Source organism: Somniosus microcephalus, chromosome 27 (genome assembly GCF_052327205.1).
Source record: "Somniosus microcephalus isolate GS21.2 chromosome 27, FLI_Smic_1.0, whole genome shotgun sequence".
Lineage (NCBI taxonomy): Eukaryota > Metazoa > Chordata > Chondrichthyes > Squaliformes > Somniosidae > Somniosus > Somniosus microcephalus.
The window spans coordinates 41,680,105-41,706,689 of record NC_141013.1 but is presented as its reverse complement, the minus strand read 5'-3'; the positions used below and the strand labels follow the sequence as shown (position 1 = coordinate 41,706,689).

At 47.8% G+C, this 26,585-nt stretch overlaps 3 protein-coding genes across 5 annotated transcripts in view; all 3 read left to right on the top strand.

Annotated features, from left to right (window-relative positions):
• The window catches only part of LOC147100146 (uncharacterized), an 87,055-nt gene extending 62,798 nt beyond the window's left edge, over positions 1 to 24,257 (top strand). The window contains exons 2-5 of the mRNA XM_085968968.1: positions 855 to 1,358; positions 12,290 to 12,340; positions 23,716 to 23,951; positions 24,033 to 24,257. Of these exons, the coding sequence (XP_085825094.1) occupies positions 855 to 1,358; positions 12,290 to 12,340; positions 23,716 to 23,951; positions 24,033 to 24,257 (1,016 nt within the window). The remainder of the gene's footprint in view (positions 1 to 854; positions 1,359 to 12,289; positions 12,341 to 23,715; positions 23,952 to 24,032) is intronic.
• cemip (cell migration inducing hyaluronidase 1) overlaps positions 22,598 to 26,585 on the top strand; it is a 247,262-nt gene continuing 243,274 nt past the window's right edge. Inside the window, exon 1 of the mRNA XM_085968878.1 lies at positions 22,598 to 22,719. The gene's annotated coding sequence lies outside the window, so the exon portion shown is untranslated. The remainder of the gene's footprint in view (positions 22,720 to 26,585) is intronic.
• Positions 24,154 to 26,585, top strand: part of LOC147100145 (cell surface hyaluronidase CEMIP2-like) — a 114,732-nt gene continuing 112,300 nt past the window's right edge. Inside the window, exons 1-2 of one of the 3 annotated variants that reach the window (XM_085968880.1) lie at positions 24,154 to 24,273; positions 26,017 to 26,180. In XM_085968880.1, coding sequence (XP_085825006.1) covers positions 26,102 to 26,180 — 79 coding nt within the window. In that variant the 5' untranslated portion in view covers positions 24,154 to 24,273; positions 26,017 to 26,101. Of the gene's footprint in view, positions 24,274 to 26,016; positions 26,181 to 26,585 lie in introns of those variants that run through there. The other 2 variants (XM_085968881.1, XM_085968879.1) reach the window with 2 other exon arrangements.

Genomic DNA, 26,585 nt, shown 5'->3' with positions numbered 1-26,585 from the left:
TTGATAAGGCCATAAAATAGCTAATGGAATTCCAGGTTTTATCTCAAGAGGCATAGGCCTAGAAATTGTCCCCAAACTGGTGGGTAGGAAGTGCGTATATTGGGTAAGCTCAGGGGTAGCTCTCGCCGCTGAGGCAGAAGGTTGAGAGTTAAAGCCCCACTCCAGGGACTTGAATATGTAATCTAGGCTGACACTCCAGTGCAAGTGCTGAGGGAGTGCTGCACTGTCGGAGGTGCCGTCTTTCGGATGAGATGTTAAACCGAGGCCTCGTCTGCTCTCTCAGGTGGATGTAAAAGATCCTATAGTGCTATTTCGAAGAAGAGCAGGGGAGTTCCCCCTGGTGTTCTGGCCAATACTTATCCCTCAATCAACACCTCAAATCAGATCACAAATAACAACAGAAAATGCTGGAAATACTCAGCAGGCCAGGCAGCATCCGTGGAGAGAGAAACAGAGTTAACGTTTCAGGTCTGGGACCCTTCATCAGAACTGGAAAGAGCTGGAGATGTAACAGAGGTAGGGAGAGGTGGGTGGGAGGGGAGGAAGGAACTGAAAGAATATTCTGTGCTAAGGTTGGAGGCAGGAAAGATAAAATGTTGCAAATGGGGATGGCAAAATCACACAGCCTGAAGATTATCTGGTCATTTACATTGTGGGACATTACAACAGTGACTACACTTCAAAAATACTTCATTAGCTTTAAGCGCTTTAGGATGTCCTGGGCTCATGAAAGGCTCACTCTTAACAATATACAGTGATAGGTACCTGGGAGTCAGCATTCATTAATGGGCCAGTGTTACAGTCCATGTATTTTATTAGAAGATTCTGACCATTTGATTGTTTTTTGCCCACAGATTGTGACCAAAGTATTGCAACTTCTCCCTGGAATATGTCACACTTGCCCCGTGATGGCACAACCAATTTGTCTGACATTTACCGACTTTACAAACGATTAGCACGGAGTATAAACCCCGGAAAATGGAAAGAGGAACGCAGTTTGCTGGCTATCTACCACAGCATGGAGGACGTGAAAGAAATACTACTGCCCTGCGACTCTCTTGTTAAAATAACCCATTACGTACTGAGAAAAGCTTCGGGGAAAACTTTGCCACTGGATTTCTTCCCACTTGAAACCTGTGATCAGAAGCTGAATAACCAGATTACCAAAATTAATCCGCTCAGTCTTGTTAAGGTTAAGATAAAGCCACAGTTACTTTACCAAGTCTTACTCTTCCTGAAAAGGTTGGACTTGTTGGTAGACATACATCAAGCAAAATCGTTCTCCATTGTGAAGAAACTATTGGTTAATAAGCAACAAATGATATTGGGAAAGACAGGTAAAACTCATAATAAGCATGGTACGTATTTATTTATGATATTTCTTTCATTCTAAGTAGATTTATTGAGTATTCTGAATTCATGAACATATTTGGTCTCTGTCCATAAATATTAACCGCAGTTGGGAAACCACTGAATATGGATCATTTATTTCAAAGTCTAGGAAAGATGCCAAAGAGAAATAAAAGTGAAGCAAAATCGTAAAATGTTGGACATAATCTGTTAATTCAAAGTTTTTCTATCTGCTAAAAATATTTGATTTATCGAGTAATTCTAATTAAGCAACTGGAATAAAATGGCGCTGGAGACTTTTCCAGCACAATTCGAATTGAAATCATTCAGTATGAATTAAGTGACTTTGAACTAACAGGAGTAGACTGTACACAGCAACATGGTTAGCTCTTCACTTCGCACTAAAGTGACCCGGCACGTCACTCGGTTGTTTCAAAATCGCTACACTTGCAGCAGTTCAAGAAGGTCCACCATCACATTGTCAGGGCAACTAGGGAAGGGCAATAAATGCGGCATTGCCAGCGATGTCCGCGTCCTGAGCATAAATTTCTGACAGTGCGGACTATTAAACTGTCTTTCCGCCTGACTGTATTTTCAGAATTTTCTGTGTTTGTTTCAGATTTCCAGCATTTGCGTTTTTTCTTTTTACAAGTGAAATTAATGGCCGGAATTTTCCGGGGGTGGTCAGCGGGCGGGATCGGTGGCGGGTTGGGTGGAAAAGTGTATTTTTTTTCACTGCGGGTTGGGACCCCGCTGTGAACCCGCCGCCACGCACCTTCCCCAATGTTGGGTCCGTCGCCGCTGAGCAGTCCTGAAACGCAGCGGCGGGGTCCCAGTTAAGCTCATTATGACCTTGTTCAGACAGAATTAAGAATACATTTTAGCTCACCTTTTGACTTCACGCGCTTGCCCACGGGATCCTCGCTGCTCGGGGATCACATCTGTCGGGAGATGAATGACCATCAAGCGCTAACCACTTCTAGGGCGCTAAAGTCCAAGAGCGGGGCGCTAGCGGCAGAGCGCTAAACAATTTCGAGTGCGTTGTAAATGGCCATGTTTCATCACAGAGGCTGCTTCCCTCGCTTAAAGGGAAAGGCCAATGATGCTGCATAAGCTAGTTGTCGTCAGCTCTGTTTTGCAAGGTGACCTGGGCGACTGCCATTACAGCCCCAAACACTCTCACAAAGTGGAGGGCTCGGACAGCTCGCACCATTGAAACATTAAAAACTTTGCACAGGCACCAGATTGGTGCAAATAATAAACGTTGCGCGAGCTGAAAAGCATTCGCTTTAATTACCGCTCCTGAAGCGGTCAGCCAAGTTCACAACGCCTCCTCTTGCTGGCGTTGTCGGCGCAAGGCGATAAAGCAGGGCGCGAGAGTAAATTTTCCATCCGAAATGATAACGGGGCGCTGCGCATTTTATGACATCACGATCTGCGAGGCGCTAGGGGCCCAGACGCTAAGAATTAGCACCAGTGCTAAACCAGCACTGAAGGTCGCAGGCGTCGCTGCATTCACTGCGCCCAGGCGCTAACCCCTTAGTGCCCCATTAGCGCCCCTGCCAGGCGCTAATGGGGGGGGCCGCTAACATACCGAATTTTGTGGCCAGAAACTTCACATGGACATTGCACAAAAACACCCAAGTGCCTACCCTTGTGTGGTGTTAGTTGGTATGACTGCACTAGGATGAGGGTGAGTGTGAGGGGTGGTTAGTGAGATAGGGATGTGATAATGTAGAGAGGGATGGGTGGAGGTGCAAGGTAAGTTGGTGTGAGTAAGGATGTGCAGGAGTAGGGTAGGGAAGGCAGAGTGATGGGGATGTGATGAGAAGCACAGCAGGATGAAGTTGAGTGTGGCTTTGTACTAACATTTCGTGATCTACTGAGATAATTGAAACATTTGCGGCACTGCACCCAGGTCCTCCTGACCACATCCCTGCTTGTGCCCTCCTCTGCAATGTGCAACCAGGCTGTGGAGGTCTCTTCCGCCCATTGGAAGGGAAGAGGACCTCCCTGTGTGCTGTGACTCCCTCCGTAAGCATCTGGAGGGAGTCATGGGAGAGCCTGGGTGCAGCTCTGTGCCTTTGTGCAGTCATTGTCAGTGTTTGCAGCAACTCAATGTTGTGGAACACTGACAGCACAAATGTCAAAATAAATTTTGACATGGTCCCTTTAAGGAAACCGGCTGATGACACGTGATCAAATGATGTCACCAGACCTGCTTCCTCTAATTGGTCGGGAAATGCACTGGGCAGGGCTTAACGAGCCCAATCGACGAAAATTAATTTCAGAGGCTGGGGATGGAGCCAGCAGCGGGTTGGGACCTGCCACCAACGTCGCCCGCCACGGACCCGCCACCGACGTCGCCCGCCACGGACCCGCCACCGACGTCGCCCGCCACGGACCCGCCACCGACGTCGCCCGCCACGGACCCGCCACCGACGTCGCCCGCCACGGACCCGCCACCGACGTCGCCCGCCACGGACCCGCCACCGACGTCGCCCGCCACGGACCCGCCACCGACGTCGCCCGCCACGGACCCGCCACCGACGTCGCCCGCCACGGACCCGCCACCGACGTCGCCCGCCACGGACCCGCCACCGACGTCACCCGCCACCGACGTCGCCGACGTCACCCGCCACCGACGTCGCCCGCCACGGACCCGCCACCGACGTCGCCCACTACAGACCCGCCGGGGTGAGCAAAATCCCGGCCAATGTCAATCCTTTGTTTAAAACGCAAAACAGATATTCGGCTCTCTAGCGCCTGATTTTTCGATGCTACGGGTGCCGTTTTGCAACAAAAATGGCATCCGCACACTTCTGGTGTGTGTGCCGCACCGGATGCCACCTTGGTGAGGGCGGTAGGGCGGGTGTTAGGAGCGTGCGCTGGAAGTACATTGAGTAGGCAGATTGTGGTGTCAATCAGCATGCTCTGCTGATTTGACGCCAGTGCTGTCATTTTCATCCTCAACACTGGAGCAAACACCCTGCGTTAACCTCGCACAGCTAAACATGCGTTCAGCAGCAGCAAGGACCCACCACCAGCGATATTTAAAGGGATCAGCAACCACTCTAAAGTTAGTTGCTGATTAATTTCTACTGGCTTTGTATACATTTGTGGAAGTGTTTGGAGCTTTCCAGAGTTGTTTAAAGTTGGCGAGGTGACAGGGAGTGGTGCTGCAAGTGGTGAAGGCCTTGGTTCTGACTCAAGGGCTCTGCTCAGACCACTTGCTCCCCAGTCATGGGTGCTCTAGTTGTCATCTCCCTTGGCTTGTCGCATGACAGGGAGATGGAGCAGAGGCAGCGAAGAAGAGGATAAGCTGCTCACAGAGGGAGGAGGAGGAGGAGGAGGGAGAGACTCTCAGCAGGAGGCTTTACCCACCTAGGGTCTTCCGCGAGCAATTCTCTTACCTCAGCCTGAGCCAGGAGCAGTGTGTGAGGCATCTGCAGTTTATGAAGGAGGCGCTCACAGAACTCTGCCTCCTCTTGCAACCAGACCTGCAGCCTCTCTCCAGGACAAGGACAGTGGCTGTGAAGGTGACCGTGACCCTGAATTTCTTCGTGTTGGGATCCTTCCAGGCTGGAACAGGTGACATCTGTAACATCTCCTATTTCGCCATCCACTGCTGCATGAGAGAGGTTGCAGATGCTCTTTATGCCAGGAGAGGGGACTTCATTGTCTTCTCATTGACCAGAGAGAAGTAGGCAGAGCGTGCACGTGGCTTTGCCAGGATAGCAGGCTTCCCCATGGTGCAGGGTGTCATCGAATGCACGCATGTGGCTTTGCAGGCGCCGCATCTAAATGCTGAGATGTACTGCAACGGCTGAATGTGCAGCTGGTGTGCGACCATGCTCAGCACATCATGATGGTGAATGCCCGGTATCCTGGCAACAGTCATGATGCTTTTATTCTGCGCCAGGTCGTTGTTCCCTCAGTCTTTCAGCCACCACGACAAACCAGAGGGTGGCTACTGGGCGACAAAGGCTATCCACTGACCACCTACCTCATGACTCTGCTCCGCAACCCAACCACACGTGGGCAGTAGGTGTACAATGAGTGCCATGCTTCCACAAGGAATCTGATAGAGCAGACAATTGGCGTCATTAACGCTTCCGTTGCCTGGACCGCTCTGGAGGAGCCCTGCAGCACTCACCAGAGCGCGTCTCAAGATTCATCGTGGTCTGCTGCATGCTCCACAACCTCACCATCATGAGGGCACAACCCTTGCCACCAGCTGAGGAGCAGGAGGAAGCGGAGGAGGAGGAAGTGGAAGGGAGGAGATAACCCAGGCAGCCCTTTCTGCCCAAGCTGTCATTGATCGACTCATTCAACTGCAGTACCAGTGAACTCAACCCCATTCTCCATTCAACGATAGCCCCACATCTTACCACCCCTGTGTTACTGGCCATCACAGTGTCCATTTGGCCACGATAATGAAATAAAAGCCACCACAAAAGAAACATTTCAATTGAACTTTATACATCAATCCGTCCAATATTTCATAACAAAGTCAACTAATCACCCTTGTGCATTCCCTTAATGCCTGTCTTCAGTGTGCCTTTGCCTGTCCCAGTGCTCTTACGAAGTGCTACCCCAGTGACTGCAGCCTGGCTGGTGGAAGGCTGCTGACTTTCAGTGGGGGAGACTGCAGGTGGCCTTGGAGGATGACCTTGAGCAGCTCTGGGCCTAGAAGGCCTGGCTGTAGACTGCACCACCTCGGCATGATTAGCAACAGTCTGGGCTGGCTGACAGGCAACAACAGCAAAGGCACTGGCAGAGTAGCAGTGGTAGAAGTACAAATGCTGTCATCCTGAGAGAGGACAGCAGGTTCGTGCTCCATGGAGCCACTGGCACACCCCCGGGGCGGTGCCTCAGCATTCCTACTAACCTGTTGAAGGGCAGATTGCTGGACTGCTGCGACACCCTGCAAGCCCCTTTCCACGCTGGTAAACACCGCCATGATGGCAGCAGTGTGAGCTTGTGTGGCAGAAGTCTGAGCCTGCACGAGAGCAGTCTGAGCTTTCAGTGCAGCACTCAGACGTTGGGTCGCTTCCGCTTGTGCTGCAATGGAAGCTGAGACATCGCCCATCAGACCCTGCATCATAGTTGGGTCCACAAGTGCGCTAATGGATCTTCCCACCCCTTCCACGCTGGAAACCATGGGCTCCAAGCTCTGCACAAAGCCCTGTGCAAGGTTGGTGCCGGACTCCTCCATGCTCCTTGACATTGCAGTCAGGCTTTCTGGCCTGCCAACACAACATTTTGTTGTGCATATTCATCAGCGTTCTTCTGTAGGCCGCCCCATCAAAGTCCTCTTCTGAGTCCTGTGTGGCAGAACTCGTGTGTGACCTCGCCCTAGGGAGCTAGCACCTGTGCTAGCCTTTCCTCCTGTCCTGGCTGCAGCCCACTCGTGCCCGGTGACTCACCACGTGCTGATCCCGCCTCTGAGCTACCCTCTAAAGTCCGCGCAGTGCCAGTATCTGAGCTGGGGGCTGCGAGTGCCAGGTCGAGTGATGGTCTTTCTTCTTTATCATCACTCTCCTCTCCCTCTTCTTCTTGCACCATTGGCTGGGCAGGCTGGATTTCTTTGGTCTCTGAAATGAGTAAGGCACAAGGGTAGGGTTGTGGTGAGGGGAGGGCGGGGGTAAAGCAAGAGGTGCATGCTTACACCATGTGCAGCTTGTAAATCAGATGAGGTTGTGGGATGAGGGGGAAGTGGGATGTGAGAAGGAGGATAACGTATGAGGATACCGGCATCTTGTATTCTTTCAGCACCACCACTGGCCACTGGCTTAGCAATGGCCCTCCCAAGAATGGCCAGCACCGTCTCCTCCAAGGGGATCGGTTACACAGGCGCACATGTCCTCCACTGGTTAGGTCCTGTGTTTGTAAGACACTTTTTCCTGCAAGAGATAGGGAAGTGTGTCAGTGCATGTGGTGCAATGTGTTTGGGTGATATGCTTGTCATGGTTGAATAGCTGATGGTGTGTGCAAGCTGTGAGATGTGGGTGTGAGGCTTGCAGCAGTGGTAGGTGTGTGAGGGTGAGGTGAAGCTATGAATGTGAAGTATGAGTTGTGTTTGGTAGAAATTGTTGGTCGGTGAGTGATGGGGGTGTGGTGTATTGAGCAGTGTGTGAGGCTAGTGGTGCAGATGTTGGGATATGGCATTTGAAGATGAATTCGCTGATCTTGACCACTCGTGTGAGATCATTAAACTTCTTCCTGCACTGTGTCCATGTCCTCGGGGCTAAACTGCTGGTATTTACCACAGTGGCTCTCTGCTCCCATTGGATTTTACACTGTTGCCTGGAGGGCCTTCTGGCCCCCTGTGGAAGCAACACTTCTCTCCTCGAACTGACCTCCTACACCTAGGCCTCTAGTGCAGCATTGGAGAACCTAGGCGCACACTCTCTCCCCTATTGTGACATCGTTTTTCTTTTCTCCTCCCCTCACTCTCTTTCCCAGCCAGTTGAATGAGCTGTTGCAGGCAGAGTGCACCTCCCCTTTAAGAGGTGCAGACTGCCTTTATGAAGTGCAGGCTAGCTTTCATTGGCTAGCCTTGCATGAACTTGAGCTCCCTGCTGAGCTTTCAGCCACTAAGCAGTGCGTTTAGTGCTGGACTGAACGCTGAAATCATGAAATAGTGCTGCCTGCATTCCTTTGAATGGGCGCGGGTTGATCACGCACCGCGATCCCCATGCCCATTTCCGTGGACTAATGAATTTCTAGGCTGTTTTCTGAGGAGTTGCACCCTGTTTCTTGTATCTGATAATGCGAAGTAAATCCTAAAAAGAATGGTTCACTGCCAAATAGTTCCTGGAAACTATTTTAAAATAAGACCCATGTTGACTGCTGCAGATAATTGCCTAACGCACGGAGGAATTCTGAATGAATTCTAACTTGTCAACAATATGCATTTGAAGGCTTCATCTTATTAATTTTACAACAATCAACAAAAGTACAAGTTAATAAATAGCATATACATATTCCAACCCCACTGCAGGGACTTGAGCAAATAAACTAGGCTGACACTCCCAGTGCAGTACTGAGGGAGTGCTGCACTGTCGGAGGCGGCGTCTTTCAGCTGAGATGTGAAACCGAGGCTCCATCTGTCCTCTCAGGTGGATGTAAAAGATCCCATGGCACTAATCAAAGAAGGAGCTCTCCCCGGTGTCCTGATCAATATTGACCCCTCAACCAGTGTCAGTAAAACAAATTATCTGGTCATTAATGCATTGCTGTTTTTTTGGGGGATCTTGCTGTGCTCATATTGGCTGCTGCGTTTCCTACATTACAACAGTGAATACACTTCAAAAGTACTTCATTGGCTGTGAAACGCTTTGGGGCGTCCCGAGGTTGTGAAAGGCGCTATAGAAATGCAAGTATTTCTTTTTGCTCCAGAACCATTTCAGAGCTCGTGATAGATATTTAGTGGAACAAGTGAAAGAATGAGTGAGTGAATTAATGAATTTTTAGACCATTGATACTATCGAGGTCATTTTCATATCACTCCTAAGTCTGTCATACAGGTCATCTTGTTTATTCCATTTCACCATTGATACCATTACGTGCACTGTGCCATACTTGTTCACTCTATGTTGGATTCAATCCATTTCTTTATTAATGCATTCCTTTCTTGCATGTTAAATCAGCATTGGTCACCTGAGCTATTCAAATTAATAACTAACTAATTAAAATAAATACAGATTATCTTCTCTCTATCATTTCCAATTATGTGCCCCCCCGACCAAAACAAAAAGCACACATAGGGAATAAAAATTGCTGGAAATACTCAGCTGGTCAGGCCGCATCTGTGGAGAGAGAAACAAGAGTTAACGTTTTGATGACCATCGACCTGAAACGTTAACTCTGTTTCTCTCTCCGCAGATGCTGCCTGACCTGCTGAGTGTTTCCAGCATTGTCTATTTATTTCAGATTTCCAGCATCCGCAGTATTTTGCATTTGTGACACATGGTATAGGGAGTGTTATTTATGTCTTTCTCACTCTTAAGAAGAAAATGATCCCTCTTCTCTTAAAGCGCTTCGCACGGGACCTCAAATGATCAACAAGCAACAGGATTGTGACTTAGTGATTCTCTTCATTCCTGTACTGTTCCTTGTGGCTGTAACTGCCCCCTTCCAGTAAATACTGTACATAGAATACGTTACAAGTTACAGCTGTGGTTTTGGTTAATCAGGAACGCTGCTTACATTGTTAGAAGACATTCTCAACAGCTGAGAGCTTCGACACTTTCATTTAGATCTTTTACTTCATATTCTGGGAACTGAGCATGCACGAGCCAGCTCCTGGTATTGATGCAATGACATCACTCTCTGCAGACTAATGTTATTTTAAGAGTCTAATTAAGTCAGCATGATTTCTAACAAAAAGTCTTAAGAGTATAAAACTTCTATTGGCAGCAGCCACCTAATAATGTTCCCACATGGGTAACGTTAGGATCAATAAGGCAGCTCAGAAATGGTATGTAAGACTAAAGTAAGTGCTTACACTGTCATCTGTTACACCCCAAAACTTGAACAAAGAGCTTCTACATGGGAACAGGAGGAGGCCATTCAGCCCCTCAAGCCTGTTGCGCCATAGTTAGATTGTGGCTAATCTGTATCTCAACCCCACCTGCCCACGTTTGATCCATATCCCTTGATACCCTTACCTAACAAAAATTTATCGATCTCAGTCTTGAAAATTTCAATTTACCCAGGATCTATAGCCTTTTGTGAGGATCAAGTTCCAGATTTCCACTACCTTTTGTGTGACAAAGTGCTTCCTGATTTCACTCCTGAACGGCCTGGCTCTAATTCTAAGATATTATTACACCCCCTTGTTCTTGATTCCTCCACTAGAGGAAATAGTTTCTCTATCTACCCTATCGAATCCTTTTATCATTTTAAACGCCTCAATTAAATCAACCCTCAACCTTCTAAACTCGAGGGAATACAAGCCAAGTTTATGCAACCTGGCCTCATATTTTAACCCATTAATCTGTAGTGATTCTGTGCTGTACCCCCGCCATGGCCAATATATCCTTCCTGAGGTACCGAGCTCAAACTGAACGCGGTTACCGCAGATGGGGTTTGATCAAGGCTCTGTACAGCCGAAGCACCACATCCTCCCCTTTGTATTCCAGCCCCCTAGTCCCAGATTTAATACGAAAGGTAGGAAACATACAAAGAAAGATAGGAAAAGACCAACTTGTCCATCAAGCCCATCCCATCCGGGCATGGTGCAGCCCACGTACATCATTAACCCCTCAACCCCCGCCCCTCCCCTCCTCCGAAGGCACGGGACCTCCTGGAAGAGGTAAAAGAATGGAGAAAATGCCTGAAGCTAATTTAGGAAGAAGTGCTGGGATATTCCTCTCTGACCTCTGAAGGTGATCAAGCAAAACTCCAGGAGACATCAGTGTTGAATGTCAATAATTACAGCTACCCATCCACATACCTTTTAAACTGGAAATGTCCTTGACTCTCAGGAACTCATCCTGCTTCTTTTGAAGGACGTCAGTGAATCCATACTTATCACACATTTTGGCAATCTATTTCAGAGGTTGATGATTCATCCTAACAGGAAATACCGGCAGTTAACTTAACTCTTTGCTTTTCATATTTTATATTCATGCCCCTAGTTATCTCCCCCCTGTCCAGCTCAAATAATCTATCCACCCAGACAGAATCTATTCCCTTCATCATTTTCAAAACCTCAATCGGATCTCCTCGAAGTCTACTTTTCTCTAATGAATAAAGCCCCAATTCCCTGAGCCTATCCTGATAACTCGAGAGTCCTGAGTCTTGCTATCACTCTGCTGGCCAACTCTGGACCTTCTCCAGGGCCTCAATATCCCCCGTCATGTGAGGGAACCAAAACTTCTATCTGTGTTCAAAATGTTATAAGGATTCGATAGAGTAGATATAGAGAAACTATCTTCTCTCATGGGGGAATCAAGAATAATAATAATAATAATAATAATTAACTTTATTGTCATTGTTAGTGCACAAGTGCAGTACAACGAAATGTAGGCTTGCGGCTCCCGAGAGTGTACATTTAGATTAAGACATTTAAACATTCAACATTCATTTGGCTTGTAATACATTAACATAACCATAATAAAGTGCATTGGCAGATGTGCAGGCTTTAGAGTTTATTTGTGGAGTTCAGTAGGATGACAGCCCTGGGAAAGAAGCTGTTCCTAAATCTGGTCGTACGGGTGCGAATGCATCTGTAGCGTCTCCCAGATGGCAGGAGGGCGAACAGACTGTGGCTGGGGTGGGTAGGGTCTTTGATGATGGACCGTGACCTCCGTAAACAGCGTTTCTGGTATAACGAGGGGACATAACCTTAAAATTAGAGCTCGGACATTCAGGAGGGAAATCAGGAAGCAATTTTTCACACAAAGGGTCGTGTAAATCTGGAATTCTCTCCCCTGCTCCCACCAAATGCCTGTGGATGCTGGGGTTGAATTGAATTTTTTAAGACTGAGAGCGATAGATTTTTGTTGGGTAAGGGATATGGAGAAAAGGTGGTAAATGGATTTGAGGTACGGATCAGCCATGATCTAACTGAATGGCGGAGCTGGCTCGAGGGGCTGAATGGCCTCCTCCCGTTCCAATGTTCCTAAGTATATACTCATTTTCTAAAAACCTGACTGCGTTTACTCTATCTGTATTTACTATTTCACTACTCACATCACCGCTTGTACAGCCACAGTCATTGCATGGCCATAGCACCACTGGGCCCAGCTTCGGTTATTCCACCTGTCTGATACAAGACCATCTGAAATACTTAAAAATAAGTGTTCTAATTCATTGTAACCATCCCATTCACTAAATTCGCTTATATGCATTAATTTTTTTCTAGATGATTTGTCTGAATGCTCCTGTTTTTCTTTGTTATGTCTTTCCATTGTCTTTGTTTTCACAGTCTTAAAATGGCTGAAAGTGAACAGGACCCACAGAAAGTCCTTTAAACCAGGTAGAGTACTGCCGAGATTCTTACTTCAATTGGTTTATACATTAATAGTACCCGGCAACTTCAGACAGTGTATGAGTATGAGACCATCAGTGCATGCTATTTATTTGGAACATCTCGGGTACAATCCAAAACTTCCCATTTGTTCCCGGCTCCATTTTCTATCTTGGCAATGGGACCGTTCTCGTACTGAGTGTGTCGGTGAGTTTGACAGCAGAGCCCTTTATTCTAAATGAGTGTATTTGATGGGACAGGTCCTGAATACAATACATTATTCTCAAAATACTGCCATTCTTGACAGAAACTCTAGTTTACGAGTTTTATTGGAGATAATATCTACTCTCTTTGTTGGTGTTTGATATATAAATAGTATGGATAGATGAGAGAGAGGGAGGGAGAGGGAGAGAGGTGATATGCATCAGTAAGTAATCAGTTCAAAAAACAAACTGTTGAGTGGCACCGGGCCACATAACTTCTCTTTTAATGAGAGACAGGAGGAAATCTGCTTGTTAACAAAATCACGGTCTGAGAATAGTATTTAGTGGGTGGTGAATTATGGAGAATGACAGACATTCTTGTGGTTTGTGTTAAAAGAGGAATTTTGCACCCTGTACATGAGTTAGGTACGAGTGCACTGATTACGGTTGAAAGCCGTTTATAGTCTTGTTGTGGACATGGGTGGTTCGGAGTTTAGTACAATTTATTTTGTGTGACCCAGTGTTGGTCTCTATATGGAACTGAGAGAGCGGCAGCAGCAGCAGCCCAGAGTGAAGGTGAGAGCAGTGAGAATGATAGACATCTCTCTTTCTCTGTCCTCTCACCAGAGATATATATAGAAGCAGAATAGAGAGGAGAGCAGGACAGAAACCGCGTCAGTCAGTAGGTTTGTTCTGGGGGTTATTCTTTTAAATGGGAAGGTGGAGAGTTGGGCAAATAGTTAACCAGGGTAAGGAAGTGTAGTGGTTATGTTACTAGACTAGGAATCCAGGAGGCCTGGACTAATAATCCATCAGAATGTGTGTTCTAAATCCCACCATAACAGTTGAGAATTTGAATTCAGTTTTTTTAAAAACCTGCATATAAAAGCTGGTTTCAGTAAAAATGACCATGAAGCTGTCGGACTGTCAGAAAAACCCAACTGGTTCACTGATGTCCTTTTAGAGAATGAAACCTGCTGTCCTTACCTGGTCTGGGCCTATATGTGACTCCAGTCCCACACCAACATAGTTAATTCCGAACTGCCCTCTGAAGTTCCCTAGCAAGCCACTCAGTTGTACCTCCTTCTTCTCTTAGGCCGTCCCTCGGAACCGAGGATGACTTGCTTCCACATTAAGAATGAGTTCTCAGGTGACTGATGAGTCCAATGCGGGACCTACAGTCTCTGTCACAGGTGGGGCAGACGGTGGTTGAAGGGGCGGGTGGGTGGGGTGCTTGAGTTGACGTGCGCTCCTTCCACTCCTCAGTTGTACCAGACTAGCAATAAATGCCAACAACACCCACGTCCTGAGAATGAGTAAGAAAAATTAAGCAGTGGGGCCTGACACCCAGCCGCTGTTGGGAACACCACTGCTCATGCACAAGCCAAGTATCCTGAATAGCAGAGGGACAGTCTTGGTCCCAGTCTTGGGCCCCATAACACTGATTGTCATTCTTGAGTAGCTAATCTGTTGGTTATGAAGCCGGGTGACTTGTGTGTCCTCTCCAATGAGTTAGCAATACTGAGGGGACTAGTGAAGTGACTGGGCATCAGCCCAGAGCCCCCCTGCCCGTGTTACTGGAGGGAGAGACGGCCAAAGGGTACATCACACTGGGGTCGATAAGAAAGAGAGAACAATCGGACTTGAGATTGGGGAGGTTGGTGGGTAAATGCAGCAGTGCGATTCTAAGGCAAGCACACTAGAAATGTTCCAGGTTCTGTGCTGAGGGAACTCTGCTGAGCTGGGCAGGTGTTGAGATGCTTCAATTGGCCCCAGTGGGCCCCGGAGAGGAAAGCTCAGACATGGCTCCCGCTCCTGGTTGCTCCGCAGTCACCCCAGCTGTTTGGACGTCGGGTGAGGACAGGGTTGGACTCGATGGCGATGCCCTTTACAGTCGCCTTTCCTGCAAACTCCTGCTGCCACGCCTGATAGATTGGAGAGTGCCCACCAGGGCAAGGTACTGGAGGGGCACCTGGGACTGCACTCCAGCATAAGTTGGCATCTTCAGGGGAGGAAAAGGGGGGAGAACATTTTTAAGAAGAGAAAGGAAGTGAACAATCATGAATGCAAATAAGGCAGGAGCAGCACTGCTCCGTTTGTGACCAGTCACACAGGCTGAGTTAAGAGCAGGCCGTCGTCTCTTCAGTAGAAAGAAATAAATAGATAGCCAATTGGCTAGTTAGTTCTCTGCTTATTTATATCTCTTGTCTCTCTCTATATGTTCCAACAGCAAAAAGAAATCAGGCAATGTTAATTTTCAAAACTCCCACCAATGCTGTACCTTCCAGCAACTTTCTCCCTCTGGCATTGCTGCCACTGCCACCTACTGTCCAAGGAGAGCAGCTTCATCCCAAATAAATCATCGCAAAGGGGAAACCGTCTGTTCGTCAGCTGTTGGGATCACATTCGATCCACTTTCTGCACCCTTAAATAGCAGCTGAGATAAACTGTTCCTGGCTTAATACTGTTACTTGGATTATTCCAGGTATATGGACCTTTGGGTCAGTGTACGGTTTAAAGAAAGCAAAGATCAGATGCTTTTAAAATAGAATGTCTTTGGGAAACTTTTCTTCAGGTCACTCAGGCACATGATCTGCTGTATGTCCTTATGTAAGGTATGGTTATTGAAAGGCAATATTAATATCAATTACTTAAACTTTATTTGCAACAAGATCAAGTACTGCTACAAGCTGACTGGTTAGGACCAGCCTGATGTTCAAGCCACAGTTGGATGGCAATCAATTTCCTTCTCTTCAGGTGGGACTCAGATACCTCTCTGTTTCTCATGGTTGTTTCAGATGCTTCCTATGAAAGCATTAATAGACTGTTTGCTTTGTAAATTTGCAATGTCTGCAACAATTACGTGCGAACTGACTTTTTTCTTAATAGCATCTTCTAACTATCTTTATCCAAAGAGAAACTGAAATGGTGAGTTTGTTTGGATTATAATGGAAGTCTTAAAGAGCACCAATGTAGTTGTATGAAAATTCCCTGATCAAAATCAACAATATAACAATGCAGTGATGGAAACTTACTTCATATGTGTCCGACTTTAAAAGTATCAGCCTGACTGCAGAAACCAGTGACATCAGCAACGAAGGGTCTCTTCTGTGGTATCCACCATCACTCCCTTTCACATAGTTTTAGTGTCAGCTTGGCTCAGTAGGTAGCACACGTGCCTCTGAGTCAGAATGTCGGGGGGGTTCTAAACAGTTGAGCACATAATCTCGGCTAATACTTCAGCACAGTACTGAGGGAGTGCTGCACTGTCGGAGGCAACGACTTTCAGATGAGACATTAAACCGTAGCCCCGTTTGCTTATTCAGGTGGCTGTAAATGGTCCGGTGCCACTATTCAAACAGGAGTTCTGCTGGGGTCTCGGTCAATATTTACCCCTAAACAACACCACTCAAAATAACTTATCTGGTTGTTTATCACTTTGCTGTTTGTGGGAGCTTGATGTGTGCAAAATAGCTGCTGTGCTTCCCTACAAATCAACAGTGACTACACTTCACAAAGTAACTCATTGGCGGTGAAGCTTTTTGTACATTCCAAGGGTGTGAAGGTGCTGCGTAAATGCAAGTTCCTTCCTGTTATCGTTTATCCATTGTGAGGCGTTTTGATTAGTTTATGAGGGTTTAATCTTTTCCCATGTTTTAATCATAATTTAATCAGTATTAATTAATAAATACTCGTGTACCAACAGAAAAATTGTTGTCTAAGAACGGACCACCCAAGCTGCTTGAAAATCAGGCCAGTTATTGTTTTAGAAACTTTTTTTCACAACACCCTGTGACTTCCTGTAAACAGCATGTGCTCAAAATGTTTTCTGTACTTTCAAAAATAAGTAGGCTGCACACCCCTGGATTCCAGAGTTACAAGTTTGTCTTCATGCAAACTGCATCGCTCTAAACCTCCTAAACAAAAGCAGAAAATGCTGTAAATCCTCAAGTCAGCATCTGTACAAAGAAATGGCGCTGACTTCACGCTATGTAAACACGTCTCTTCACCTCACAGACGCTGACTCACCTGCATTTGCTGGTTTTGTTTCAGTTTATCGTTTTCTGTAAAGATCTCATAAAACTATTGTTTTTAAAAAGGGCTGACGGTTCAAAACATGTTAAAGAATTTTCTCATGAAAATAGAGAAAGTGTGTGGTGTCAATGATTGGGCCAAACAAATTGAAGCCACAGGTGACGTTGAGCAACAGCACAGCCTGAACTCTGCCAGGATTGAAATGAGTTGCTGTTATGTTGAAAGAAATTTCAGGAAAACCACACACTCACATAAAATAACTACCAAACAGGGAGCTGACAATTACAAGTAGAGAATGTTATACAGGAAGAATAATATAAAGAAGAAAGAAAAAACCTTGCATTTATAAAGCACCTTTCACATCCTTAGGACATCCCAAAGAGCTTCAGCGTAGACACTGTTGTAGGGAAACATAGCAGACAGTTTGCACACAGCAAGATCCCACAAACAGAAATTAGACGGATGACCAGGTGTTTAGTGATGATGGTTGAGGGATTATTATTGGCCAGTATAAGTCCCCTAGTCTTCAAGAGTGCCAGAGGATCTTTTACATCCACCCAAGAGAGCAAATAGGACCTCATCAGAAAGCTCAAGTCCTTGGCATGGGCCGTTGAACCCACAACCTTCTGGGTCAAAGAGACTGAGAGTGTTACCCACTGAGCCATGACCGACACCTTGAAAGCACCATGATGTTGTGTGGTACCGATAGCAACAGATTTGGTCTGGGTGGGACATAATGCCACAGGGTGCTATCAAACGGAGTGAAGAATTTAACATCTTGGTTGCTGGTTGCAATTACAGTAAGAATTTTAGTGACCAAAAAAAGGATGCATGCAAAACTATGATCACTGTGGAGCTCCACAACTTAAAATACATTGAAATATATATTGAAGGTGGCAAATACAAAAGCCAGTGTGAACTGTTAATTCAAAATCTTGGAGAAACATTATTTATCAGTATGGTAGTGTAGTGGTTATGTTACTGGACTAGTAATCCAGAGGTGTTGGATTAATAATCCAAGGAATGTGAATTCAAATCCCACCATAGCAGTTTGTGAATTTTAATTCAGTTTTTTTAAAAGTCTGGGAATAAACAGCTGGTTTCAGTAAAAGTGACCATGAAACTGTCAGATTGTCGTAAAGTCCCAACTGGTTCACTAATGCCCTGCTGTCCTTACCTGGTCTGGCCAATCGCTGTATGACTCCAGTCCCACAACAATGAAAGCCACTCAGTTGTATCAATAAGGATGGGCAAGAAATGCTGGCCTTGCCGGTGATGCCCACATCCTGAGAATTAATTTAAAAAATACAGGTAAGAACCAATTTATGCTTTGAGTTATCAATGTTTCACGTCTGTGTAAAACCTTATATGCATAATATCCCCACAGCCACTGTTTCTATTAAAAATGTATTATTAGCTCTTGTGGCTGACATATTTGGTATCTGGTTCTATATCTTAAGTATTCAGTGAAATTAAGAGTGCAGAGAATGACACAGGCTGTTGGTCTGATCGAGAATCACAGTGTGACAGATTGTTACTACAATGGAAAGTAAGGCACCTGGGAAAATATTCACTTCTAGGGAATATTTCAGCATGTGAAATTTAATAAATGGAAAACATGATCCAACTCGTCTCCTCCATGTCTGATAATGTTTATATGGCAGTCCATAAGCTTTGTATTAAAGCAATCCTGTTTGATTCTTGCCAGACACTCTGCACCCTTGCCCCTGATTTCAGGCCTCCCCTGGGCTACTTGCAAAGGCTAAACTTAATGCTGTTCAGACTCGGTGTCCTGTTCAACTCCACATCCCCAAGGTCGCCTAGTTCCATCTCTGCAAAAATCATCCACTGCTGTAGAAAGCATCAGCCATGTCTTTGTCACCTCCAGGCTCAGGTTCTCCAACCCTCTCCTCACTGACCTCCCAAGGTCCACCCTACAGAAACTCCAACTCATCCAGAACTCTACCACTCAGCTTCAGCTAACCGATCAGCCCTGTTCCCACCAACCTCCACAACCCCCTCTCTGTCTCCTTTCGAAATCCTCAGTCTTATTTACAAATTTCTCCATGACCTCGCTCCACCCTACCTTTGTAGCCTCTTCCTCCTCCCCAATGTCCCACCTCACACGCGGGGTGGGTAAGGCGGAGGATCTTCTCATGGGCCTGCTCCTGGACCTGGCTAAAACTGCAATTTGTAGGTCCAGGACTGGTGCGGCCCTTGGAAGGGGGGGGGGGGTGGGTGGTGGGCTGCCTCTTTCCCGCGGTCTTGTCCGAGCCCGGGTGGCCCTGGAGTGTGAGCTTGACTCCTTCCATGACTGGTGGTCACTGCAGGGTATAGAGTGTCCTGTAGACATCAATAATAACATCCTGATTTAGTTGGGAAGGTATCCTTTTGTTTTTGGTGGCACTTGATTTTGGCATCTTTTTAGTTTGATTGGACCATCCCCTATTAGTGGTGCCCTAAAAAGGGTGCTTGTTATGATGATTTCTGTTTGGTAACCTTGGGGCAACCCAGTGTCACCCTTATTGGTCCATCAAAAAAGTCCCACCTCACACAAAGGGACATTAATAGATTAAGTGAATGGGCAAAACTGTGGCAAATGGATTTCAATGTAAGCAAATGTGAGGTCATCCACTTTGGACCTAAAAAGGATCGAACAGGGTACTTTCTAAATGGTAAAAAGCTAAAAAAAAACAATGGAGGTCCAAAGAGACTTGGGGGGGGTTCAGGTACATAGATCATTAAAATGTCATGAACAGATACAGAAAATAATCAAAAAGGCTAATGGGATGCTGGCCTTTATATCTCGAGGACTAGAGTACAAGGGGGTAGAAGTTATGCTGCAGCTGTACAAAACCCTGGTTAGACCACACCTGGAGCACTGGGAGCAGTTCTGGGCACCACACCTTAGGAAGGATATATTGGCCTTGGAGGGAGTGCAGCGTAGGTTTACCAGAATGATACCCGGACTTCAAGGGTTAAGTTACGAGGAGAGATTACACAAATTATGATAGCAAAATACTGCGGATGTTGGAAATCCGAAATAACAACAGAAAATGCTGGAAAAACTCAGCAGGTCAGGCAACATCCATGGACAGAAATTTGAGTTGATGTTTCGGGTCGAACCCTTCTTCAAAACAAATTATGGTTGTATTCCCTAGAATTTAGATGGTTAAGGGGTGATCTGATTGAAGTTTTCAAGATATTAAGGGGAACAGATAGTGTAGATAGAGAGAAACTATTTCTGCTGATTGGGGTTTCCAGGACTGGGGGACATAGTGTAAAAATTAGAGCCAGACCTTTCAGGAGTGAAATTGGGAAACACTTCTACACACAAAGGGTGGTAGAAGTTTGGAACTCTTCCACACATGGCAATCGATGCTCGCTCAATTGTTAATTTTAAATCGGAGATTGATAGCTTTTTGTTAACCAAAGGTATTAAGGGATATGGGGCAAAGGTGGGTCTATGGAGTTAGGTCGCAGATCAGCCATGATCTCATTGAATGGTGGAACAGGCTCCAGGGGCTCAATGGCCTCCTCCTGTTCCTATGCTCCGAGTGTGCACTTCACTCCTCCATCATGGCTGTTGCCTACATAAATCCCTAGCCCAGCTACACCTTCCCCATCCTCAAAAGCCTCCCCGAAACCCGGCTCTTTGACTCCACCTCTCGTCACCAACCCTAACTCTGCTGCTTGGCTTGTACATTTCCCCGCTCGTGAAATGCCCTGGAATGTTTCTTGTGTTAAATATGCTTTCGAATTTTAAGTTCTTGGCAAGTGCATGTCTGATAACTGCTGAGTGTTTAAGTTGTCATTTCAACTTTCATTTAGCCAACACAGATCTTGTGTGAGTTGGAATATAACTGCTTGCAATTTGGTGTGCATGTATAGATGACGATAACTTGATTTGAAAGGGAATTGGATAAGGATTGGAAAAGGAAGAATATAAAATGGTATGGGAATGGGATTCGAGTAGACCGTGCCAATTGAAGAGCTGGCAATGACTTAGTGCTGTGATTTCTATGAATCTGTCAGAAGTTCACTGATATGTGTATTTAATGTGTGTGTTGGACTCCCCGATTTGTATTTTACACACTCCAAAATAAAACGCGTCCTCAGTTCCAACATAAACTTTTACCAGAAGTAGCCTACAATGTAGGGAAACATTTGAAACCACCCAGCTTGTGATGTTTGCTCGTTTTATCCCCTGCACTTCCTGGAGATAGTTTTCTAGGGCTTTAAGAATAAAGTGAGATCTAAAAAAATCCAAAAGAATGAATCCAGAAAAGGGATGACATAAAATTAAAGTGGGAATGAATGGATCAAGTCACAAAATATTCCTGGACTTTCACTGCTGTGAGTCCTGGGCAAAGTGCTTGAGAAAGCGAATTATTTTACTGGTGAATTTCCTTGGGTTGAAAGTGTTATTTAAAGGAGGGGGAACAGATAACGCCTGCAGTTTGTTGCCTTTGGATAAGCATGTTTTATTTTTTGCATGGTTCTACACTGCTGCAGTGCGAGCTCTTACTTTGCCTGAATGAATTCAGGGGATTATTTGTCGGCGGTTTGCTCATCTTTCATTGCCTTGCAGCGGGTGTGCGGTATTGGCGTGTGCGCTTTCTGGAGCTGCTGTGCCAGGCAGGTTCTGAAGGACTCGCTAACGTTATTTTGGAATCGTGACCGGGTTTTATTGGAAATTGCCCAGTACCTCCTCGCAAAACACCACTCTTCTCCCCCCCCCCCCCCCCCCCCCCCGAGACATTCAGCACAATCTCTGGAGACAAAATAAAGATACAATCGGAATGAGAGATTTGTTTGTCAAGTTCTATATGTTTAGAGATCAGATTTACAGAGATTTCTCACTCCCCAGAGACCCGCTGCTTGAAGAGATTTGCTGCATTTTGCAACACGCTGAATCACAGACCGAGTTGTCTGCAGCCTGCCTAGTGTCTGCTGTCCCTCCAGGGAGCACCTCGCCTCTGTCCCCCTGACCCAGCCTGTGGGGACAGCGGCCGCTCTGCAAACAGGCCCTGGCACCCTGACAGCCACTGGGGGACCCGGGGCCGGGCGGGTTTCGCTTCACTGTGCTGGGGAGGCAGAGACCCCCGGAGAGTGAGGGAGGGAGGGAGGGGAAGGTGAGGGAGGGGGAGGGAGGGGAAGGTGAGGGAGGGGGAGGGAGGGGAAGGTGAGGGAGGGGGAGTGAGGGAAAGTGAGGGAGGGGGAGTGAGGGAAAGTGAGGGAGGGGAGGGTTAGTGAGGGAGGAAGAGAGAGTGAGGGTGAGTGTGAGGGAGGGGAGGGTGAGGGAGGGGGAGTGAGGGTGAGGGAGGGAGAGGAGGGGAGGGGAAGGGGAGTGAGAGAGGTAGGGGAGGGGGAGGGAAGGGAGGGTGAGGGAGGGGAAGGGGAGGGTGAGGGAGGGGAAGGTGAGGGGGTAGGTGAGGGAGGAAGAGTGAGGGAGGGGGTAGGTGAGGGAGGAAGAGTGGGGTGGGGAGGAAGAGTGGGGGTGGGGAGTGAGAGTGAGGGAGGGGAGAGTGAGGGAGGGGAGAGTGAGGGAAGGAGAGTGAGGGAGGGAGAGAGGTGGGTGAGGGAAGGGGGGGAAGGTGAGGGAGGGGAGGGTGAGGGAGGAAGAGTGGGGGTGGGGAGTGAGGGAGGGGAGAGTGAGGGAGGGGAAGTTGAGGGAGGGAGAGAGGTTGGGGAGGGTGATGGAAGGGGAGGGAAGGAGAGTGAGGGTGAGGGAGGGGAGAGTGAGGGACGGAGAGAGAGGTTGGGAGAATGAGGGGAGAGGGGCGGGGCTTCCCCTCGCTCGCTGTAGAATCTTCAGCCGCGGTATCCTGGCAGCCGCTGTATCTAAGGGCGGCACCTGGCCAATCAGCGGCCGGGGGGCGGGGCCGGGCGCTCAGCTGTAGCCGGCGCGAGGTAAACAACCAATGAGCGGCTTATAAATAGAGCGGCGCGGGCCGGCTCCGGCACTGGGACAGCGGCACCGAGACTGGCACCGGCACCGAGACTGGCACAGCGCGGAGAGCAGCCGCCAGACAGCGACACCGACACCAGCCCGGGACACCGACCCCAGCCCGGGACATCGCAGCACAGCGGCCGGTCACAGCGGCTGTGATCGGGACAGACTGAGCTCCGGACTCCAGCCTGCCACAGGTGTGCACTGCTCGGGGCGCTGCGTCGCTGGCCCGCTGTACGGGGGTGGTGGTGGGGGCGCTTTCCCCAGATGGTGTCTTAAGCCAAGGTTTGCTTCAGGGATTCTTTGCAGAGGGTGGGTTGTGTGGGGTGAGCCCCAGCACCCGTTGAGCGGTCCAGGAGAGTGTGAGTGTGAGTGTGAGTGGACTGACTGCAGCCTGTGGTGAACCATTTCTGATTTGCAGGTTTTAGTTTTTGAGTTCTGTGCCTCTTTCCTCACTGTGATTCTCGATGAGCCACCCGCCTGTCACCCTCCTATAATCGGTGTGGGTTATCTAGAATCCATGGCAATCCTACCCCGTGTCACTGAGACTCTGACAGCGTGCAACTGGCATAAGCTCCAAGCACCAGCGGCAGGGCTGGCCCCGAGCCTGCCTGTGCACCTGGGGACAAGTCTGCCACAACAGGTGTGTAACTTCCTTGCTATCAACACTTTGAAATCTATAGATTTTTTTTTACAAACTGCAATGACATTTGATAGTGAAATCAGTATTCTCTTTTAGCCGGCTGCCCAGACAAGGCTACATATTTATTACCCTGGAATCCTGGGCATCATGAAAGCAGGAAGGTTAAAATTGGACGCGGAATGTTCCTGAGACTGGAGTCTTCAGCCTCTCTACATTCTATTATTATAGAGAATGGGGGTGAGTTTAATCAACTTTTGAAGGCTCTCTATACTCGAACACCACCCCACTGCACAATTCAAATGTGTTTTTTAAAAACTTTAAAAAAAAATCATTTTTCATAAATTTGTTTTAACATTCCTTACTGACAGCAGACATAGATGCAGGGATTCGATTCTGAGAGTGCAGCATTGCTGCAGGCGAGGTCTAGCTATTGCTGAAGCTAACGAGGAGTTTCGGGTGTATTTTTTAAATAAAGTAGTGGTTGAGCTTGCCTGTTTGTGCAGTTGTGAATTGTCAATCCGGTGACCGTGCTGTGGCTGTCGTTTCCCAGGCAAGCTGGTGTTTGCAGACACCCCGGGGTCGCTGCTCACTCTGAGAGCCCGCTATATTCTGATCAGGAACGGAGGGGAGCTGCACATTGGGGCGGGACAGTGCCCCTACAAGGCCAGCGCCGCGATCTCGCTCCTCGGCAAGTCGACAGATGGGCCGGACGTGGAGCGTTTTGGGAAGAAGTTTATCGGAGTGGACAAAGGGGGGGATCTTCGAGCTCCACGGGAGGAAGAGCCTGTCTTGGACTCTCCTGGGCCGCACTGTGTACGCGGGCGGGCTGCAGCACGGCGCTTACCGCTTTGACAAGCACTGGGGCAGCCGAGGCATCACATCAGGGTGCTGGACCAGGGCACGGCGCAGGTGTTGGCGGCGGACCGCTTCGACACCCACCTCTGGGCCAACGAGAGCAGGCGGCTGCAGCAATTCCTGCGCGGCCAGCCCAGAGGCCGGATCGTGGCCATCGCTGTGGGTGACTCGGCGGCCAGGAGCCTGACTGAGCCGCCAGGCTGGACATCAGCGAACTGCTCGGCAGCGAACAAGTGAGGCGTCTGGGCTACAGGTGAGGCGCTGGATTGTGTTGCAGTAACTGCACCACTAGCTGCTTCCAGAGAGTGAATGTTCATTTCATTTCAACAAACTGAAACCATCTTCAGACGTCTAGTGAGTCAATGTACTTCAAATACTGTGTGCTCTATCCTTATTCTATAATTGTCTCTGTCTCTCTCTCTGCCTCTGTCTCTCTGTGTGTCTGACTCTCTCTGTCTGTGTCTCACTCTCTCTGTCTCTGTCTGTCTCGCTCTCTTTCTGTGTCTCTGTCGCTCTCTCTGCGTCTGTGTCTCTCTCTGTGTCTGTCCCGGCACGGACTCGATGGGCCGATTGGCCTCATTCTGTGCCGTTATGAATCTTTCTGTCTCTCTCTCTCTCTACATTAGATCTATTTACTGTATCTCGGTACCACAGGCTGCAGGAGTCCTTCAGACACTTGACCGACCAGCTCCTCTCCCCCTCTGTGTATCCTCGGTGTGTGGCTTTCAGTCTCTCCATTCGGATCTGCAGATTAAACTCCAGTAAACTCTCTTCCAGCCAGTGTGTGCCTTGGTTTACCTCTGGTTCCTTGCTGTGCTCTGAGTCAGAGCGCGATGGGGAATGTCACTGGGGCTGTCCCCTATTTCTCCACCCCCTGAAACCAGCCCAATCTCTATGGAGACGGGAGCCTGGTTTCAGAGACGGTCCTCACCCCGTCAGCAAGAGCAGTGTTAGTTTAAAAATGGGAGGCCTGAAGAGGTCAAGAGAGTCCCGAGTGGGGTGGAGCATAGAGCAAACACAAATGTCCCCATTTAAACACCAGCCCTGGATCCAGCCCCAGCCGAGGATTTGCATGTAGCCGAGCCTCTCACCGGCTCTGTAACCGGAGGCCCCGAGTGCTGAATTGGACAGTAAGTTACTGGTGTCCACTCATTCTCCCAGGCAGCGAAGACCAACTGGTGTAGAAATTCCACTGGCGCACTGCACCCACCAGCGGCCAACCCCTGGTTTACTCCCGACTAAAATTGGAATACAGCCCAAGGCGAAATTCGGTAATGGGAATGTCAGTCAACCCCGTGAGGCCCGGGTTCCGAGTTACCGGAGCGATGGGCGGAATGTGTGGATCAATGAACATTTTGTAAAGTTTTCTACCGCCTGCCTTCTCCCCGCGGGCACCAGTGAGGTTGTAACATTGACCGCTCCTCCCATTGCCTGTTGCCTCTGATCTCCAGCCTCTGGCCCCCTCCCCTCCCCTGCCGCTCATTATAACACCGTTGACCCTTTACAAATATAAATACATTTACATTGTATTAAACTACAAGTTAAATAAGCGTGCCCTGTCCCGCAGGCTAAAACATGTGCGATCATGTTTGGCATGGAACTTAATGAATATCTTCTGAACGGGGATGGGCTTTTCACGGTTCAAACAGCTTTGACGTTATCTGGACTACAGTGGCATCATTTAGTAGATTTGGTTTACTGCCAACGGCATATACATTTTACAAAGGCATATTTTAATGATTACAATCGGAGCCACCATGGACAGCTCCCCATGTCCTTTCTAGGGCAACTGGCCAGCTTTGTTGAAAAGAGTGGTTAAGTGACCAAGTCAGCCCTTGAAACACACAGTCCTTCAAATCTGTTTTATGTATCGTTCAAAAGTACCACAATTCTCTATAAAGTGCGCACGCACACACAAACAAAACATTGTAACTCGATTGTGATGCCAAGCACATTCAGTATAATCATTGCCAATCTGGATTTTGATGTACTTCAGGCAGCCATGGGCTATTGTTGGAGTTCTTGGTGCGTCATTAGTTGTGGAAGATAAACGGTTATATCAGCCGAATGGGTCAACTGGTATGGCCATAGCAAGAAGAGACTTCCAGACCTATGATGGGATTCATTTCACAGTTACTGCCTTCAGTGAGTGGGCACAGGGTGAGTCTCAATAGTTTCATATTTTGGCTATTTTTTTTCCAAGGTTCGGGTTGGGTCTTTTTATACTGATACAAGTCAAGACCCATTGAACTGAGTCACTAATCCTCCCCCCCCCCCCCCCCAAACCCTCACTCTCCCTTCTCTGATTAAATAAACAACAGCATCTTTGCATTTATATAGCACCTTTAACATAGTAAAACATCCCGCGGTGCTTCACAGGAGTGTTATCAGACAAAATTTGACATCGAGCCACATAAGGCGATAGAAGTAGGTTTTAAGGAGAGTCTTAAAGGAGGACTGATGGTTAGAAGGGTTTAGGGAGGGTATTCTAGAGCTTGGGGTCTAGACAGCTGGGAGCACAGCCACCAATGATGGAGCGATGAAAATGGAGGATGTGCAAGAGAC